This window comes from Chelon labrosus (assembly GCF_963514085.1).
Source record: "Chelon labrosus genome assembly, chromosome: 22".
NCBI classification, from domain to species: Eukaryota; Metazoa; Chordata; class Actinopteri; order Mugiliformes; family Mugilidae; genus Chelon; species Chelon labrosus.
In genome coordinates this window covers 2,390,454-2,411,279 of record NC_140355.1, presented here as the reverse complement: position 1 = coordinate 2,411,279, position 20,826 = coordinate 2,390,454, and the positions used below count along the sequence as shown (strand labels likewise).

Sequence of the window (20,826 nt, the reverse complement as noted above, 5' to 3'; positions counted from 1 at the left end):
TGAGTCTGTGCTCCCATGACTCCACAGCTATATATGATCCAGAAAACGCTGTCTGTTCGTTTTGAGATGTGGTCTGCTGCACACTGCCCCATGACCTTGTGTTTGTCTCTAAAGTGTCCCCCCATTTGGATGTTTCTTGTTGTTCTCAGGTTTATAATGACTACATTTTCCCCGTTGGTTGGCGCGGTTGCAGGTGCGTTTTGAATTTGACATTGTGTGCCTGAAGGGATACCTTGACTCTTTTGTAGCTGTATATTTTGATAGTAAATAAAACATATTTACACTAAATATATAAATATAAAAAATATAAAACAAAGCAATGGAGTGGGTGCAACAAACTCACAATTAATTCCAACTGATGATATTTTATTACATTATTAATAATGTAGAGGAGGTAGGATGGTTTTGTTCTCCCGTGTTGCTGCTGTGAGGTGGGCGGAGACTGTATCTCTTCCCCCGAGTCCCCTCCTCGGAAGTAGACGTCTGTCTATATTCCGCTCATTTTATATATTTTTTTTACAGGAATCCCCTTTCCCCAAAACCTACCACCATGGAAGCCACTATGGACGACTAAAACGAAGCACGGGTACCCGATTCCACCCCTTTCTTTATCCTTGAATTGAGTGGACCGGATGAAACCCAACTGTGGTTTTCTCCGCTTCGCAGGGGAGGTAAGGCTTCAGGCTACGTCTATCGACTGGGCCTGAGTCAGCCATTTAAATGTCCCTAGCCTTCTGTGTTGTTAGCACGGTCTTCGCCGTAAACACAATACGACTCTTTTCATTTTATGCCAACTGAGGGCAGCGAACAACATATATAAGCGAACATACATTTCAACATGTCTTTAGTGAAATATGTACCGACTACCTCTCCACGTCCCATTAAGTTGCTAGCGACGCCATAGGAACGCTAGCCTGTCAAATTAGCTCCCTTCCAGGGAATAGTCGGTTGAGGGCAATAATGTTAGTTAGTGCTCGATAATGCACCTGCTCCTCCTGGAGGCCAGAGTACCCGAAAAGTGGGATCTCCTGGTAGGGATTCTAGGTGGTTTCCTTTAAAATGAAAAGCGAAATGAAAACTTAGGTTAGGTTTCGCTCTGTCACTCATATAGACGTCGACTGGTGTTATTACAGTACGATTCGAAGATTACGTATCAGTTTACTAGGCTATTGTACTGCATAAGGTAAAAGTAATGCATTACGAATAAAGCTTTAGAATCAGCAAACCCCGAGTTTCCTCTCACAATGTCTGCTTTGCTTTACGATTTTTTTTTTCATTTAAAAAAATAAATAAATCGTTTATTTTTTTCTGAATAGGAAATGATCAGTGCAACGTCTCCGTTTTCATTTCTACAAGACCACGGTCCCGTGTCCAAATGTGACATCTTTAAATATCTTATCTATCTAAATAGAAGAGCATTACATCTGACAAGAGAAAACCAAAAGTTTCCCCTTTTGCTTAAGACAATGACAAATGGTTTCCCTGGTGATAGAGTTTACAGTCACAGAAAACTTCAGTCTTGCACCACTAATCTTGTGATAATCTTGTGAACCCGATCAATGCTACTTGAGAGGAAAGGTGCCACTACACTTCTGATAAACATCACAATTTAATACATTTTATGATCTAAAATATTTTCTAAATCTATTAAGAACTGTTGGTGGCTTGAATAACTAGGCTATATTGTCTGTTTTCATTTAATCCAAATGTTGTCCCTGAAATTCATCACATTGATGCAAAAAAATCATATCAGACTCCAGAATTTTCTTCAATGTGCCCTGGTTATTGTATAAAATGACCCAATACACCCTGAGATAAAAGGGATACAGTGGTAACGATCAGTATTAACAAAAACACTTATAACAAATCTATATTTACAGATGATTTATCCATATAACTGACTGAATAATATTGCTTTCACAGGCATCTAAAAAAACAAGACATTTGGTATGAAAGGGAAAAGATATTCTGAGTAACTGTGGGCACCAACGTATACCACATAGAGTTATCCAATCATTTTAAAGGGCTCCCTTTACCAATTTCGGAAAATATTTTCCACTCTGCGACTCACAAGTGTGATTAAGATGTCCATTCATCGTCTTTTAGAAGTAACATCTAACAATGAAGCTGCACAACTGCATTCTTTACTATATGGAGGCAAATGTACCAACCCTTTATACACACACCTTTTAATCCCTTCCGGATTATACTCCACTGGCTGCTGCTCTAAATGTGTAACATTAGTTTTTGAGTTATATTACAACGTGCTTTGTCTTCACGTAGGTAGCTGTATCCAGTGGCGAGGTAGGCTCAACCCAGGGAGAACATAATGAAGTTCACCGAACCCTGGGGACGCCAGAGGCTGTCTTTTCTTCTGGAAAAGGCTGCCTCTAGGGAAGCCAAGATGTGGAAGGTCTACGTGCCAAAGAAGCCCTTCTCACAGGTGAGCATTTACATCTGGACACCTATGTTCCTCATTGGACGACTTCACTGACGGGAGACATTTTAACACGCTAACACATTTTGACACGCTTTCACAATGCAGGTGACCTATACCTGTACTGTTCCATATTACCACTTGTGTAGATCGAGACATGCTAACAAGCCACGGTGTTGCGGAATGTGCTGAAATATTAACCTGGGCTCAGACTAGAGGAGTTTTGAAATGAGCAACTTTGAGATCAAATTGCATAACACACTTTAAGAGAAATGTCAGATATTCTTCTCACGCTGACTGCAGCGTGTGATCCCCCACTCTGTGTCACCCCATTACATTGCTTTTGTTGGTTAATGACAGTTAACCAGCAATGGCAGTTGTGTGATTGGCAGTGTGAACATTTGAAGTCGGAGACAACAGAAAGTTTTGTTTCAAAAGGACTAGGCGTATTTCCAACTGATGTGACTGGTATGGCCCTATGGGTCATGCTGACTTTGCACTCTCCACACCTGTTGTACAGTCTCAGGGAGTCTCCTGTATATCGTGACTCACTTTAGAGCTCTCCAAAACAAAATGCTGTTTCTACATCAATCATTTTCAGTGTGTTTTTGAGATTGACAACAGCTCATAATTTTGCTAACAGCATTAGAGACAAATTGCTAACTTATCCGTCAGCAGAAGCCGGTTTGGTTATCTGTGTAAATGCTGTGGATAGCACATTAATTAATGGGAAATAAATTGCAATAATACGTAACAGCGAAAGGTCAACTGTGACTCAACAACTACAGACACAGTCCTGCTCTTTCCAATCACTTGAACTGTGCCGTAATACAGATCAATCTACTACGTAGTTTTTCCTCATTTGCACTTTTTTTTTTCTCTATGCCGTCAGACAACAACATCATAATAAATAGAGAAGCTTGTTTAGCTATATTAACAACAAGCTTGGAGGAAACTAAATGTTGTCTTTTCAGCTTTACTGCAAAAACAAATTCAAAACAAGACTCCTGAGAGTAGATAACAACAGTTCAGATGTTTTGTATAATGTCAGTGGATGTGCTAGCTGATGTGAAGTGAGAGCACTAAAGGGTGTTAAGATATCACCGGAAATGTTAGCACTATGCAACTAGATGAGTGGAAAAAGAATAGTGGAAAAGCACTGAATGTATTGGATGACTTAAAGTACTGATTTTGGTGTGTTTACACCAGAACTGATTAGATTTCTCTTGATTGACTGATTGATTAACTTTTTTGATTCAAGGTCATAAATAGTATTCTTAAAACAAACTTGAAATTCCAAAACTGACTTGTTATGATGGGGTTTGTTACTTCTACAGTACGTAGTTCATTCCCGGACATCACAGTAGGTATAATGCAGTCATGAAGCAGCAGCAGCGACACCCAACACGCCTTACTGAAAGGTTTTGTTTAAAGGCATTCGTCACCACCCTCACCTAGTCTCACCCAGTTTGCACGTCTTAAGACACCCTCACATGACGTCACTGTTGTTTCACTTCACAATCAGCTGGTCTCGCCCGGTTTATGGGCACAGCCTCACGTGATGCAAAATACCTCTGAAATACTTTCAAACCTCCCTTTTGTTTGTATAAAATTGTATCCACATCTCAGTTAATCATAACTACAGTTGAAATGATTAAGTAGATGATTAAGCACTCTTTTTCATGAACTCATTAGCTTGGGCACCAGGTCAGCACTCTCTGTTTAGATGTGGTAGATTCTCTTTTCTCAATAACACATTTTCAAGGATGGCAATCATCTTGTGACATGTCACAGTTGTTCTCTATGCCTGCTGGTGAAGGTGTTGTCCTCTGCCTGGTTTCATGGTTTGACTCTCACCCTCCCTTCCCTCATAGTAAATAACTATGAAAATGGAGTCTATTGTCTGCCGAGTGCTGCTGTTGGTGTCCAAATACACCCGAAAGAGCTATGCAGTGGTAGTCACGGTAACATAACATAATCTAATTCCTGTTTACAAACACTCCAGCTGGTATTGGCCAAAGGTTTTTGCATTCATCAGTTGACCTCGAACACTTCAACAACAAAAAATGTTCTTGTTGATTAACTGTTTTTTCAAACCAGTGTGATAAAAAAAAAATTATTGGTTCCAATCTCTCAATTATAATAATATGTAGGTTTTCTTGTTTTACGAATTAGTGTGCGTATCTTGAGCTTTGCTAGTGTACTCTTGAGCAGGAAGTTTAGCTGAGCCTGTCCAGCCAGTCCCCGTGAAGGGAAATCCCAATGCTCGAACATCACTGTCATCTTAGACGATCCTTTGCTTCAAACTTTGTACCAGCAATTTCTGGATGGCCTTCTACTGAAAAATACTCGTGATTGGCAAGTTCCTCACAAATACTGAATAGTTTTCACTATCTTGCATTAGTGATTTGATTTAATTTTTATTACTGGTGCATGCAAGGAACTGGTGAGAACACTGTGACGCCTGTAAACAACAAAAAACCTGATTCTGCATTCTGTGTATATGAGAATACCACTATGAAATGAACCATGTTGGGTTTTTTTCTATACTTTAAAAGACAAAATTTGTCTACCAGCTAGACCATTTTTTCAAAATCACCCTCTAAAATATTCTTGATTTTGAAGACACTGTACATATGACGTACGATCATTCTCGGATATAGAGACTGACTAGTGTGGTAGACAATGACAGTGTGATTCTCCGTGCGTAAATGTGTTCATCCAACAGTTACTGGGAATTAGTACTTTTCTGACGTAGGGCGTGTTACATCAGGTCATTTGGCTTCCTGTGAAGTAGTCATCCCTGATTACTAATCTATTCACATGAAACGTGCAGTGTTGCATATATCCCCAACACAGTACTACGAATGATTATGATGGCAGGTTTGGGTTTTTATTTTTTCTCTAAAATCCTCAGACATCAGTGTGCTTTTTAAATGTATTACCTCTGGTTTTTTACTTGAAACCGTTCCACTGTACCTCTCTGCACGTTGTTTTCTTATGTGCACCCGTTCAAGTTAAATGCAATCAGCAGACTGTTAATCCAGATCTGCTGCTGACTAACTGGACTGGGTCAGGTGCCACTACCCCCACCAGTAGTGGCACCGACAGTGTATTTGATACTGAGACATACAAATTAAACTGAACTAAAAGAAAAAAAGAATACATTTGTTATTGTGGACATGCTAGTGTCATTTCCTGAGTTTGCAGGCATGCAGAATTACTGAAGCAGGTCAAGGAAACAGCCAGACTGATCAGAGGGATATAAACAACAGCAGTAAAATACACTTGTCCTGCAAACATTGCTGCCTCTGTCAAGGAGGGCAAAGGGACAGCTTATCAGCTTGAGAGTTATAAAAGTTCACTGTTTATTCAAATGTTGGTGGTCTGCTGTATATGTAGATCTTCAGCCTTCACCCTGTCTATTGTTGTGAGAAAAAAAGTTATATTTTTTTTACTTGGAGCACTGGTGTAATAATTAACTTCTGTATTAGTAATGAACAGTCTATAACAAACATGACACTTTGTATAATCAGATCTGTGAAGGTGGATCCTCAGGGAAAGTTTGGGGAACCGCTGTTTTGCTACTGGAGGTGACTGGTGACTGCCAGACATAGGTGGGAAACCCATATGTGCTGTCAGGACAAGCCTGTTGTCCGGTAGACATTTAGTTTTGCATGAGTCACTTAAAATGACTGTAATTTTACTGAGGTTAGCTGGTTTTTCTAATGTATTTTGTACGTTGGCTCACCGTCATTGCTTACTGGGACTCTAGCTGGAACATCTGCAACAAGAATTAGTTTGACCTTTGATTTTCCTCCTGTATCAGACCAGAATGTCTTTTCTGACTGAAGCCCTCAACACAAGATCTTCTAACTTTCGCTTCACAGTAGTGTTTGTGGGAGGATTGTGGCATGTGTGGCCAGAAAGTCACTTAGGTCTTTTGTGGTAGCATCAGTGAAAGATAACTTAAAACTAAATAAGTAGTCCTTTCAGACATGATTAGCCTAGGAGAGGTATCATTTCAGCCTTCAAGCCCAAAGGCCTGCAGCTTCTGTGGTAGCAAAAGCCACAAGGAACTTTCACTTGGCTTTAGCATACATCTGGCTAGGTATTGCTAGATTTTGGTTCATTAACATTACTCGCTGTAATATATGTCTTTGTATAATGATAGACTCGCACAGTGAAATTAAAAAAAATGTAAGGTTTGATACCAAGACACAGTTGCTACTGGACGGCTAAGGAAAGTAGAACGACTGAATGCTGAGTGTTAAGTTGGCATGCAGTGAAAGGAACACTTTGAGGAGTTTCTGAACTTGACCCACATGTCCTGCGGGGAGAGGGAGACTCAGAGGAAGCCTACGCCATCTCTTTGGATGAGGGCACTGAGGCAGTCATGATGTATGACCAGGGTACGCTCAAGTTGGCTTGAACACTACTTAGCCTTTCTGGCCCAGGAATGCCACTCAAAGAGGAAGAAAACGGAGAGAGCTGCTTAGCCTCTGAAAGATTTTGCCTTTTTAACCCAGCAGTGAAAAAAGGCTGGAAGTAGGCCAGTTGTTTTTAGTTTGGACAGTTGAGAGCTGAGAAGCCAAACGGTGTTAAGTTACAGATGAGCTGGCCAACAGGGATGCTTGCACTATGATCTTTGGCCTCTGCTGCGGGTCCAGTGTTGCACATTGTAGGAAATATACGATATCATAGCCTTTATAGTGACTAAAATGGCTTGTTTTTAGTAACACACACACTGCACAGCTGCTATGCAAGACACTAGCCTGCCATTGGGAGCAACTTGCCCAGTAACAAATTTTTCAGATTATGTATTTTTATGAGTTTATATAAAGAAGAACAGTTTTCAAATGCTGTTTGTTAATTATTTAAGCACCACAGATGAAATTACCTTAGTTGTTTTGGGAATGGTAATGGTGGCATAATTGAAGTTAAAGTTGAGTAATTGTCTTGTGTTTATTTAGTGGCCTACTTGGGGTTCACTGTGTCCTTGTTCACTGCTCAAGGACATTTTGGCATGTAGTCTATGTACTGAGGATCAAACCGCTAGCCCTCTGGTCTGTGGACAACACGCTCTACCTACTGAGTCACAGCTTTGGCCACCGAATGCTTTTCTGTATAATTCTTTGTATTTTCTAAATTTCAAAATGTTTACAAAACCAAAGGTAGTAATTAGAGATATTCCACAGTGACCAGGTGTCAAGCTTAAGTAATATTTCAATGTTTAGGGTTGTTTTCATTAAATTACTACTCTGATGACACAAGAAAACTGTTCTGACACTGTTGAATAATGTTATAGAATGTTTCTGTGATCAAAAAATACATTTGTCAGGATAAGAATTCAGCCTTAACCATTGTGAGACAATCATTTTCTTTCATTTCTAGTTATACAAAAATACCGTCTGAGGAACCTCTCTTTTCTATATGAGACAAGAATTCTGTTCCAGGGACTTAGTTTCTTTAAAAAGACAAAACAGGTTGTGCAGGACTCACTGATTTAACTGAACTGAATCTTCTAGTTTCAGATAGTCATTGAGGCCATTTAGGCGGCCTTTGTGACTGACACGCTTCCACTGAAGAGACATACAGGAAGGAACCTCCTAAATCAGCTTGACTAATAAACCAAACCTTTTCAGGAATTACATTTGTTTACCATCTCACAACTGAAGAAATGTACCAGCTGATGTGCCATTTTCGGCACAGAGGCGTGGTGGTTAGCACTGATGCTTCACAGCAAGAAGGTTCCTGGTTCGAATCCAGGCCGACTGGAGCCTTTCTGTGTGGACTTTGCATGTTTTCCTTGTGTCTGCATGGGTTATCTCCGGGTTGTTAGGTTCATTGGTGATTCTAAACTGGCCGTTAAACAGCGATCAGGGACAAACATGTGTGACGTTGGGTCAACATGTGTTATCTGATCAGGGTTTAGCAGAATACAATTCGGATTTGTTATGAAAACCTGAACTCTCGTTTCCACAACAGATACGGTATAGAGTCCTTGAAGTGTCCTTGAGTTTGTTCAGTTACCAGTTTGTGCTCCTCATTCACTAACTTTCTTCACTACATTTGTTGTCTTTCCTCACTATCTATCAAATAATGTTCAAATAACAATCTTAAAAAAACTTTTCAGTCAGCTGTAACAGTAATGTTCTTGTTTATGTTTGTTGCTTGCAGGATACAGACATCTCCCCAGCCCAGCGGGACGAAGCAGTGCGCTGGTTGATAGAGCTCCACAACAGACTGCAGCTGTACCCCGAGACCTTGGTGCTGGCTATAAGCATCCTTGACCGCTTCCTCGCTCCCATCAAGGTACATAATTATGCTAGTTATGCTGCTGAGACATTGTTGATTAAGAGAAAAATATCAATTCCAACTCCACTTTTAGATAAAATCACAGTCACAGTCAGAGAGCTTAATTTCCCTGGAGGGAAATGAAAGGGTTGGTTCACCCCCAAATCAAAGTCAGGCCCTCTGAGCTGGAGCTCTGTTTGTTCATCTACTTTGGGTTGATTTGAGGGTCAGAGATGTTGACAATCAAGATGTCTGCCTTCTCTCAACTATAATAAAATCAACAGCATGTCTTCTTCCAGAAATCATAGAAAATCCACAGATCTTGTCGTGATAACTGTTTTCTATCTACCTGAAACACATAACACTACACTCTTGTGTTCCCTCAGTTCCTCAGTCAGCCCATTAGCTCATACATATTCTCTTCCAACAAACATATGTCACCCATTAAAGGAAATATGGGAAATATGCCTTATAGCTCTTCTTATCCAGTAGTCTGTTGCCTAGATGCGACTTTTTCCCTGCCAGAAACTCAAAAATATTAAAATATTAAATCTTTTAATTCCAGTAATGGAAGTCTATACTAAATACATATGTGAAGGATAAGTATATTTTATTTTATTTTATTTTAATATATCAGAAAATACAGTATATTTATCTGTTTCTTGTTCCATCTGTGTAAACTAGACAATAGACAATTTTGGTTCTTCTTTGATCCTGTCTTCTGTACTGCTTTCATGATCAGGTGTTTTGTACAGCTGTCTCATAGCTGGTGGCCGGTGTTTAGACAGGAACAAGAAGTTTCAGCTCTGTATTTTTTCTGTTTATGTCCCACCAAGCATACAGGAAGTTAGTGTTTCTCGCTGAGGAAGAAAATGTTCCAGGATTATCAGGAGTGGGCTCCGTATTTCTGATAAGAAGTACAGTTTGACATTTGATGCGATTGTGTTTGTGTACACACTAGGGCTTGTACAGACTAGTCGACTAGTCAGTTTTTTGACTTCACTGCTGTGCCATGACGCCTTAACACAATAACAACATCTCCTCCGTGAAGACTGGTGAGGAGCTCAGTGGGTCATTGCAGCAAACTAGCAGCAGCCAATTGTGTGGAAATACTTAAGATGAAGCCCATACTACCATGACATGCAAAATGTAAGGACAGTCCTGAAATACAGCAAAAGTACTCATCTGAAAAGATATCCGCTCATGCTAGCAGAGGATGGTCCAAATCCTCTCAGCAGCAGTTAGTTAACAACTCCACTAAATGCTCCCCAGTAACAGACAGGAGGCTGTAAATCAACAATTTCCTGGTGAATTTCTTTGTCAAAGTTATTAGACATTTAACTAATTCTCAGCATATGTATTCAGGTCAAGAATATAGATTTCATTGTTGCAAGGCATTACTTTCTACTGTATTTTTATTAGTGACGTCATCAGTGACTAGTCTGTGTTGACTTGGTCAACTTTAAAAAAATAAATAAATCTGAACTCGTGCACCCCCATTCTACACACTTGTATGGCTACTTTTGTGAGGATCAGTTTGAGTTTTAGGCACTAAGAATGAGGACATATTGGCCTTTGCTGAGACTGCAGCCAAATCAGATTTGATCCTTAGGGCAGAATGTCGTCACTGTTAATTTGCAAGAGATTATATCAGATTTGTGTGTCCAGACATCAGCAGCACGTTGCAACTACCTACATTGTTGATGTGGCAATCCAACGGAGAAGTGTGAGAAATGGAAGTGCCACCAGACTATTTCTTTCAGCAGGGACATGTAGTCTGCTTTAGCGCTTTGGTGGTAGCGGCAGGATAATGCTCAGCAATTCTGTTATTCTGGATGTCATTTTAGTGTGTTGTTTGACACACCAAAATACCAAAAGACACACAGAAATCAAACCAGCTACAAATATGGTTTAATTTTTCCATATGACACTCAATAAGACTATTTGAGGGTTAGAATTAGGTCAAGTTGTGATGGTTAATTTTAAAGGAATTGGGAAAGGATTACAGTCTCCTAACAAAGGTCGTTAAAGTTGTGTGTGTCTAAGCAATTGAATTTCATTTTTGTTTTGTCTGATTGATAAATATTTCTACTGTTGAAGCAGAGGGATAGTTGCTGACTTATCTGTCCTCAATCTAGTTCAAAAACCCTGGCTCACATTTGAAACAGTCTGAAACAAACTGGCTTGTCAGTGTTATCAATAAGCAGTGCAGCTGAATTGGATATTGATCACGAACCTTTTAAAGCAAAACTAACCTGCTTAGCTACAGATAAAGGTGGAACATAACTAGTATCTTTTGTTGTCAGTTTAGCTCTAAAGGCCTGAAGAAATCAAATAAGTTTATGTGTCACCTGCTCAGGGGTATGCACTCTTTATCTTCATTTTAACAGCCCCTTGTTAGAGAGTTCAGAGTTATCCCAGCCTTTATGAAAGAAACAACATCCTACTGCAATCTTCATATGAACATAACAGAAGATGTAGCAAAAGACCAGCAGCAGCAGCTCCATCAGATCCACTTAAGACTGGATGCAAAGCAAGAATCCTGTAAAAGGTGTCATTTTGTCAAAGCTAGTGCTGTCACTAAACAAAGCAGCAAAAGCAAAGGTGTAGTTAAAGAGAGATGCATCAGCTCCATTAAGCGTCCCACTAAGTCATGTTTGTCTGGTTCAGCAATGTCTGCTGTCCTTGAAATACCTATAGCACTTGCAAAGTGGTCTGCATCTGCCAGCCACAATGACAAAATGTTATTGCTGCACATATAATAATTCATTATATGATCATATCTTTTCCAGCAGATTTCTGCTGATCTCGAGTTGAATGTGGCACACTATGGCAAAAGTGACTGTAAACATTTTATTGATTTGGTGATTGATGGAATTGTTCGTTGTCAGGCCCGTCCAAAGTACCTTCGCTGCATCGCCGTCGCCTGCTTCTTCCTGGCTGCCAAGACCTGTGAGGAGGATGAGGTGAATAACAACAAAACACACACACACACACACAGAGCTGCAACAATTAAGGGATCAATACGCATGTCTTTGAATGCAGTGAGGGTCAAATATGGAGTTCATCAGGACAGATAAGATAACTGTCTGTTTGTGTCTGTGTCTGTGTCAGTGTGTGCCCTCTCTGAGGGAGCTGGTTGCCTCCAGCAGCTGTGGCTGTTCACCATCAGAGATCCTGAGAATGGAGAGGATCATCCTGGACAAACTGAACTGGGATCTGCACACGGCCACTGCACTGGACTTCCTGCACATTGTATGTCTATTCCACGCACGCACACATGCAAACACAGTGCCTGACATGACATTATCAGATCTCTGTTTAAAAGCTTCCAAAGTTAAACCTGAGTTAATTGTTAGATAGTCACTGAGCATTGTTTTCATTCTATCAGGACTGAATAACAGATTAGTGGTAACCAGTGCTGATCTACCGAGGTCACTGCGTTGCACAGGCCTGTTAATGTGTTACCATATTGAATCAGTTCATCTGGTGACCTTTTGAGGCAAAAAGAAGCTAGTGTTATAAATGCAGTTATTAGAAGGTTGATTCTGATGAGTGGATATTAAACGCCTATCAACATTTCATCCCTTATAGACCCTTTTATGCCTACGTCACAACTATGTCACAGCTGGAAGCTGGAAGCAAAAACCACAGAGCAGAATAGGAAGCTTCCATTATCAACATGTCATCTTGCCGTGTTGTAGGGTGACAGAATTGGAGGAGTAAGATTAATCGCTCCAAACTTCAATCTTATTGCGTACCAGCTGCCACTCTGAGTGAAAAAAAAAGATCAGAGCAACCTGTGGTTAAACACGATAAGACAAAAGGATTGGACTGGGGCAGTCATCAAAAATGATTGTATCTGAGTTCACAAAATAGTATTTGCTGTCTCCCACTACAAAGTTAGTTAACATTAGAAATAATATTCTACGCTGATACTTTGAGAGCTAACTTCATTTACTTCATATTTTGCTAAACCTATAACAGTAAAGCAAACGTAAATCAAAAATGTTGTAAACTGTTCAGATTCAGATTCTGAATCAATCGGTTTACAACATGCCTCTTAGCCATTAGCCTGTGTAGCCTCCATTGACATATTTATTAGCCTATCTAACTATTGCATATATGTAATTCACGTTATGGTTGACAAATACAATATGTAGGTTATCTACCCAGCCATGCTAGTGCAGTTCATCGTCAAGATGTAGCCGTTCTGTACACAGTAACCCAGGTCTGATACGTGTCTGTTTTACAGCCTTGTTGCTAGCTAGGCAGAACTTTGACTCACACAACACAAAAATCCTCTGCATGCAAGTTAAGTCTCGTTCATGACAATTCAGGACTTAGTTGTAGGCATCTAAAGATTTATATGCCCTCATTTTCTCTTCAGTGTACATACTTGGTTTCTCTATCAAGTATAAATGTTCAACCATTGCACAGCAGGTAATCCTGTCAGATCCTCCATCCATTGTGTTAAGGTGTACGGGTTGGCCAGACAGGTCCCGTCAGTTGATGTTAACTTTTTCAACTTACACTTGCGGTCCTGGGGAGTGAGTGTCAAAAACAAGCCTACACAAACCGCTAGTCAGAGTTAACTAACTTATTTGTGTGGACTGTCCTCTTCTCTGTCCTACAGTTCCACGCCATGGTGTTGTCGTGTCGGTCTGGGCTTTTGGACACCATGTTGGGACTGAACCGCTCTCAACACCTCGCCCTGCTCACACAGCGACTCTACCTCTGTTTGGCTGACCACACACTCATACAGGTACACACACTCTTTCTACGTCTTGCTTCACTTACAAGACAGTTTAAGAGATGTTTTGTTTTCGAACACATCAAAGAAGTAACCCCTTTCTAATTGATTTTTACATTTATTGCCTGAACACTGAACAGGTTTGTCCCTCATGTGTTTCTGTAGCTTAGAGGATCCATGCTGGCCTTGGCCCTTATCACCCTGGAGCTGGAGACGTGTTGTCCTGACTGGCTGGCTCTCACCATTGAGCTGCTAAGGAAGGCACAGGTACTTATCAATGTGCTTATCTTTCATAATTAGGTACGTGCTATTGTCAGTGAAAACTCTAGATTCTGATTGGCTGGATTAACTTTCAGTGAACGGACAGTTTAACCTGACGCCTCTGGCTTTTGTTTGCTGTTCGAAATGAATACATACAAGTAGAGGTAAAGACTGATAAGACAGCAATAGCTGATCCTCAGCTAGAGACTTTGGAACTACGGCTATTTGTATAACCTTACTATTCCTTCTAAGTGAAATCTTTTCAAATGTAAAATGAAATGTCCTTCATATTTGTCTGTATCTGGAAGTCGGAATGAACTTAATAATAAATTGATTAAAGGTGTAATTCCTTCCAAATTCAGTGAATATCTTCTCACTATTTACTCCACGTATGCTTTGGGGAAAAAAGGTCTTGTGTTTGTACACAGTGTTTGTTCTGTAAATGGAAAAGGAACGAAAGTGGCTCGGAGCGATTTACACTACAATATTGTAGCTAACTGGACCAGGGATTGTTTGAGGTTGTACACAGGACAGTTGGGGAGGAGGTAAACAGAGGGAATGGGACACTCTTAAATTATATAAAATAAAGATGAAGACATCAAGCAACATCTCCTACCAACATCTTTGCCTCCTAAGAGGTAAATTGTAGGGAAATGTGTAATTGCAGGTAAAATAAAGGTACATAATATGAGAAATATTGAATAATGACTGTTTACTGCATATTCATCACACAATTTCATTTCTGTTGGTTATAATGATTATTGCCCCCTCTATGGGACAGTAGCTGTAATGCAGACAAAATAAATGTCTTTCCTATTCTCATTTTTCTCTTTCCATGTACGTTTCTCTCACCTCTTGCAGATCGACAGCTCTGAGTTGATTCGAAGTCGAGAGCTGGTGGCTCGTAGTCTGTCCACACTGAAAGCTTCCCTGCCTCCAAACACTGTCTACATCTACCAACCCCTGCAGAGCCACACCACCCTGGACCCCTCACTTCCCTGTTGCACACTGGGTATGTTTGTTTGATTTCTTGCATCAAAGTCTGTTTACAGGTCTTGAGTGGGAAGTCATGCTTCATATTTAGAAGTTGTATGAAGTCAAGTAAATACCATTTTGTCAGACATCTGCTGCCCAGTGCACATCTCTGCTTGGGTCTTGAGACGATGTTTGTGACTACTAGCTCACCAGATTGAGTTGCACTGTGAATAATGTAGGTTTTTCAGGGTTTCCCTTCCAATGTTAATACTATGGTGACCCACCAGAGTCTTTTTACTCCACCATGGTCTAATAACGAGTTGGAAATATTCTGCATGTCTCAAACAACGTTGTGGTTGAGTTACGTTCTGCCCTATTGCTCCTGAAAGCGTGCAGAGCTAGCATCATAGTAGATATTTAAGGGCTTTTATTAAGATACTGGAATTACAGAAGAACCATCAGGGAATAACGGAATCTTATCTTTATTTGTTTATTCATATGTTGTCTTTAATTTGAGAAGTTTTAGTGGTCAGCATTTTATGCTTATTTATTTCTGTAACTTTTTTGTCCAGGGACCACCCCCAAGTCTTCTAGGGACCATACCCTCAACACCACTGCCCCTGCCCCTGCCCAGCCACAGACACCTGCGGGTAGGGAGGAGGGGAGCCACCCCTGGAGCTCTGTCCCTTCCTCCTACTCCGCTGACAGCAGCATCCCAGCCCTTCTTTCTCCACCCAAACTCCTCCATCATCCTAACCACCTGCAGAAGGTCACGCTGCGCTGCAAGGCCTCCGCGAAGCGCAAGGTGACACCATGTTTCTCTCTCAAAAAGAAATGTAGAGACATTTTATACACCGCCAGTTAGTCATAAAAGCAGCCAGGAGAGTAACTGATTAATCATACTGATAAAACACTCATGAGCTGCAGCCCTAGACATGAGTCTCAACTAAAGTCCGTCCTCATTTTCAGGTGGAGCAAATGGAGGTAGATGACTTCTATGACGGTATCAAACGACTCTACAATGAAGACGTCACCAACGCCATCACCGCCATCCAGGAGGGGGCAACAACAGCAGGCGGAGGAGGAGGAGAAGGAGGCCTTGACGTCTGCAGTGTCCTGTTGTCCCGACAGGAAGGCAGCTCCTCCCCCTGCCCGCCTCTGCAGCCAGTCAGCGCCTCCTAGAAACAGGATACTGTTTACCAAAACCACCTCAGCACTGCCATCATCTTCCTGTTTCGCTGTCACAAGAAAATCTGCACATTGAAAATATTCACATGCAGGTTTGATCAAACAGTGACATTTTTTGGCATCAGCAATGAGCAGCTCCCTCAGCAATAGACAAAGAAGTCAAATAATGTTTTCTTTTTCATTGCACTATTTGCATAAAAACCTATATGGTGGCAGCTTCTCCGCTAAATGATGCTCAACAGATGTCAGAGAAAATTGTCAGTACAAGAGGGAAATGTTGATGTTATAATATAAGCATGCAGTGAAACAGATGATGTTGGTGGTTAAGATGGTTTTGCTACAGTGCAAACGACCCCGCGTGACCCCAAAGCATTCAGCTGATCTGACGTCAGCACTCGTCATCCCCTGCAGCCAGACAACAGAGCCCAAAAAAATTTAAACATTCAAAAAGTAAAAAACCTGCTGCTACTCTCTTATTAATTATATTTGTTGAACACAAGTACAATATAACAAAAGGCTTAAAAAAAATTATAAATACAAAAAGTTAACTTAAAAAAACAAAAAAAAACAACAACTAGAATTCTTCTTTAAACCAGTGTCTCGCTCACTTCCACGTTGTGGAAGATGTTTTTGGGCATGTCATTGTTTGTCGGCTTATATTTGTTGTTCACATCTAAACTATTTCATATTTATGTTTTTATTCTGTCCTCTTCACTCTCCTTTCTCGCCCTGTATGGTTTCCTATATATTTATGTAGTCCTAAAGAATCTCAATCAAATCAAGTGTATGAATGTTTTGTATCAGTAGTACTTGCCCAGGTAGCTACAAGTATTTTTTTTTTTTTTTGGAGTGAAATGCCATTTGATTGTTAATAAGATGATAATATAAATATCCCTCCTTTAAATCTCCGTTTTCCCCACTGCTTGTTGTGATGGCTTGACTGAATGAAGGTTTCTCAGGTTGTTTTATTCACACACAAACTTTAAAAAGAAAAAGATTTTTTCAAGTCGTAGCTCAGATCTGGTTTGTCCAGCTGCCAAATGTTGGAACCCAACACCAGCTGTGATTTCAGATATGTTGAATTTATTTTTTAGGTCTTGTTAGCTTCAAATAACTACATCTACAACTAGAAAACGTTTTTTTAAGGGCATTGTCAGGAAATCATATCTGTTTGTTACAATTTACGTACTTTATGGCACAGATAACCATCTTACTGTGTTGTAGATTTATCCTACTCCGCCTTTCTTTTCTCTGTTCTGTAGTTAAAATTTGAAAACTGTTATCACCCTTTAAACTATTTCTGGATAACGTGGTTAAAAATTAGTAGGAGCATCATATAAACATAATTTGAATCACAGCATTTCTCATTGTTGTAAAGTGCACCCATCTGACATGACTGTGAACTGGAAAACAGTATTAAAAACTGATAACTAATATAGGCTAACATATTGTCAAACTAAACTTGTTATTTCTGATAAAACAGTTGTGAATTTACAGTTTTGTTTGTTAACGGCTGTGTTAAAAACGTGTGAACGCATAAAGCTCATAGACAGGATTGTGGTTTTCAAGTCTGTATCTGTGCTTCAGGCCCTTTAGGAGACGAGTGACAATCTTCACTTTGGTGTTATAAAGCTAAATACAACACAATCTGTTTTTATCTATAGAAGTTCTGTTTAATATATTTTTTCTTTGTGCAAAAAGCTCTGTTGTTCCTGCTGTGGGAGCTGACGGGGGGGCTGCTCCAGGTCTCTGAATGCATTGCAGCACCAACAAATAAAGAATTTAAGAGTATGAAAACTGAGTTGGCTCTTTGTCTACTTTTTCTCATACACATTCCAGTCGTGTCGATGCATCCAACAATAACATACCAGTAGACAATATGAAAATGGGAGGTGAATCTCAAACAGTACTTTCTAAAAAGCATTACAGATGTGTATGTTTACCTCAACATCAGTTTTGAAGTTCAGCTTTAACAAGTTTAGTGGGCCAGGCAACACAGCTTTATCTATTCATGTGTTTCTATCCGTCTTCCTCTGTAGCCAATACAACGGAGCTGAATAGAAGACGTTCATAGAATAATGTCATTCAGAAAACTAACCACCACACCACTGTGTTTTTTCTCCAGCTTACAAATTGCTGAAATGTTAATAATCCAAAATAGAATTACCCCCAACTAGTCGAGTCGCGTTTTACATTGTGGTAAAGACATCCCCCACTTCGGGGAACAGAACATGGTCGAGCCAGCTTCCATGTTCATTCATGAACATTATGTTGGCAGTGATATCTTGTGATAGCTATCTCTAAAAAAAAAAAGATGTGTAACTATGCAATCTGTGCTCATCATTATGGACATTTTTGTCCATTTGGCAATTTTTTCCCCTTCACTTGACCATCATTTTGGCTGTGTTAGTGCATATGGCACAGTTTTTTGTAACAAAGTCTCACTCAAAGTTTGACATAAAAAAAAAAAAATCCAATAGGTCAACAGAACACAGTGAAAAAATGTACTACCCTCTTGAGTTATTAATGACAAAAATGTCCACTTCCAAAAAACTGCTGTACCACTTCAGCACCTTACAAAACTAACAAAAATAGTCAATTTGAGGATTTTAACACTTTAAATGCCACTTTGACCACTTAAAGTCACTGTTGTTACTTACGAATTGATGATTATATGGTGTCATTGCTGTGAGATTAAAAAATGTGGTTCTAATGGGACTTAATGGGACATTTTTGTCCACTCAGGTCACAAGAGGATAGTAAATTTTAAACCTGATGCTGCACAAAAACTAATAATGCATCAAAGTCAATATTTTAATAATCTCGGTCATATCCAAGTCTGATTTAAAAAAAAATGCCCCAACCCCTTAACATTAGTTTTTTTGTTTTGTTTTGTGTTGGTTATTTTTTTGTAAAAAACAACGGGACTTTAACAGCCGTGTTGATCTTTTTATTGACAGTCCTGCTTTAAATCTTCATTAAGGTGACATTGTTCAGCATTTGAAATAAATTTTCAGTTTGGAGGCTGTGTCGCGAGGGGCAGTAGGGGGCAGTGCTTCCCCACTTCATTCACTGAGCCCTCTTGTCTGCATAAAGCGTGTCATAGTTTTCTCCACCACCATTATCATCATCTAAGGATGACCTCAGCACCTCCACTAGCAGCTCTTCTACAATGCATTTTCTGTAGAACTGAGCACCCTTTGAAAAAATTATGTAGCAATACAAAGAAAAATTATTGAAATGTGACCTATAGGTTCTGACTGACTGACAGCACTTAAATACAAGACATTAAACACAAAGTGGTGACTGTATTTCAGACTATAAAGTGTAAAAGTAAACGGGTAGTCAAACAAGGTTTGTAACAAGGAATATATATATATGTATATAGGAATGAGGAAGAGCAGAGGTGGAAGTGGGTGCATGTCCTTCATCATGATGACCAGCTCGATTTGTCTGACCTCTCACATGTCACTGCCACCTCAGAAGGGTTAATGAGGATGTTCAGCACAGCCCTTCCTCACAAGGAGTAGGAAAAGAAGAGGAGAAAGCTTTCCCATCAAAGTTCACACCAGCCAAACATCAGAGGCATACGTCCAGCCTGCAGAGGTTTCTGTAGCTGTCTAGGCCCCTCGCTGGACAAACATGTCACCAATGATCCACATGGTAACTATGGAAAATAAAAGTATAAATACTTACAGTAATGAAAAATATAAAGGCAATATTATTCTGTTACAGAATACAGGTGACATTTTTCAAATATAATTAGTTGGATTAACATAACGTAATACCAGCTGTCCATTGTTGAAGCAGGTACTGGTACATACAGTGTGGCAGACGTGGAGGAGGCATCACAGCTGGGTATGAGCTGAACCAGTTACTGAAAGACAGAATTATCTCGTAATAATCTTGCCCTTCATTCATATCCAAAATAATGAAGAGTTAATGTAGCTGACAGCAGTTTCATTCCTCTGCAGATTTCTATCAGAGTCAGAATCATAAATATGTGCTCTATTTGCTTTAGTATCTTTAACAGGAGTAGTTATGTAAGTAAACCAGTATCAATGACTAGTTTATGGAAGGAACTATAAATAGCAACCATCAAATGTAACAACGCTTAAGAACCACTTAATAAAAGTATAATCAAGTGATCCAACTACTCTGCTCAACTAAAGTAAAGATCTAAAATTAGTTTCACTATTTTGATTAAGTAACGTATTTTTAGACATATAATAAATGTTTTGCTGCTGTAGAGAACTCTAGCCAAAGCTCTGCAACAGCTGAAATTGAACAAAGTTACGACAATACAATTTTTTTTTTAAACAAACGAATTTGTGTAGTATAATTTCAAACAAATGATCATATAGAGTGTGCTATAGCTTAGTTAATTTACCTCAAGTAACGTGAGGTGGGACTGGTAGCAGCAAGTAGCGAGGCCACCGCGTTAGCCGGCTGCCAGCACGATGGTTTTGTTTTGAGCAATCCATGGTTTTGAGCAAACAAGGTCCATCGCTCTTTAGGGTCCTCTGGACACATTTCTGTTGTGTGAGTTTTTGAAATCTGTTTTTGACATCTTTTGTGTATATTTTTGTCATTTTGTTGGGTCGACATTGATGCCAGACTGCAGCCAGACACCAGGGGGAGCTCTACTTGCTCTGGCTTCAGTTCTGAGGAGCTGTTATGCTGTCCATCTTTTTACAGTCTGTGATGTGGGGCATAAACCTGAGGTGGATATCTAAAGAAATATTTGCGTCATCTGGTTTGATGCAGGAGACCAGGTTAGCATGCCACAAGGACAGGCTTTCCATTAGAATTTTAGATAATTTTTTTTATTTAGTTAAATGAAATGCAGTTAAATCATACAGTTCATAGAGTTAAATAATGGACTGAATCCAGTTGTTAACAGGAAGAAACCGTG

The 20,826-nt window shown here is 39.8% G+C and overlaps 1 protein-coding gene across 1 annotated transcript; it reads left to right on the top strand.

Moving 5' to 3' along the window:
- Positions 1-454: 454 nt before the first annotated feature.
- ccni (cyclin I) lies at positions 455-17,712 on the top strand. The gene is made up of 10 exons (XM_084572470.1): positions 455-671; positions 2,284-2,443; positions 8,618-8,752; positions 11,626-11,700; positions 11,849-11,989; positions 13,371-13,499; positions 13,653-13,754; positions 14,610-14,760; positions 15,296-15,528; positions 15,693-17,712. The coding sequence occupies exons 2-10, from the start codon at positions 2,330-2,332 to the stop codon at positions 15,903-15,905; spliced, it is 1,293 nt and encodes a 430-aa protein (XP_084428596.1). The 5' UTR covers positions 455-671; positions 2,284-2,329; the 3' UTR covers positions 15,906-17,712.
- The last annotated feature ends 3,114 nt before the right edge of the window (positions 17,713-20,826 follow it).

Excerpts from the sequence above, each read along its gene's own strand:
- ccni (XM_084572470.1), top strand. The coding sequence starts at position 2,330 with ATGAAGTTCACCGAACCCTGGGGACGCCAGAGGCTGTCTTTTCTTCTG. Across the intron at positions 11,990-13,370 it reads CACTGGACTTCCTGCACATT|TTCCACGCCATGGTGTTGTC; the intron begins GTATGTCTATTC and ends TCTGTCCTACAG. Across the intron at positions 13,755-14,609 it reads AGCTGCTAAGGAAGGCACAG|ATCGACAGCTCTGAGTTGAT; the intron begins GTACTTATCAAT and ends CACCTCTTGCAG.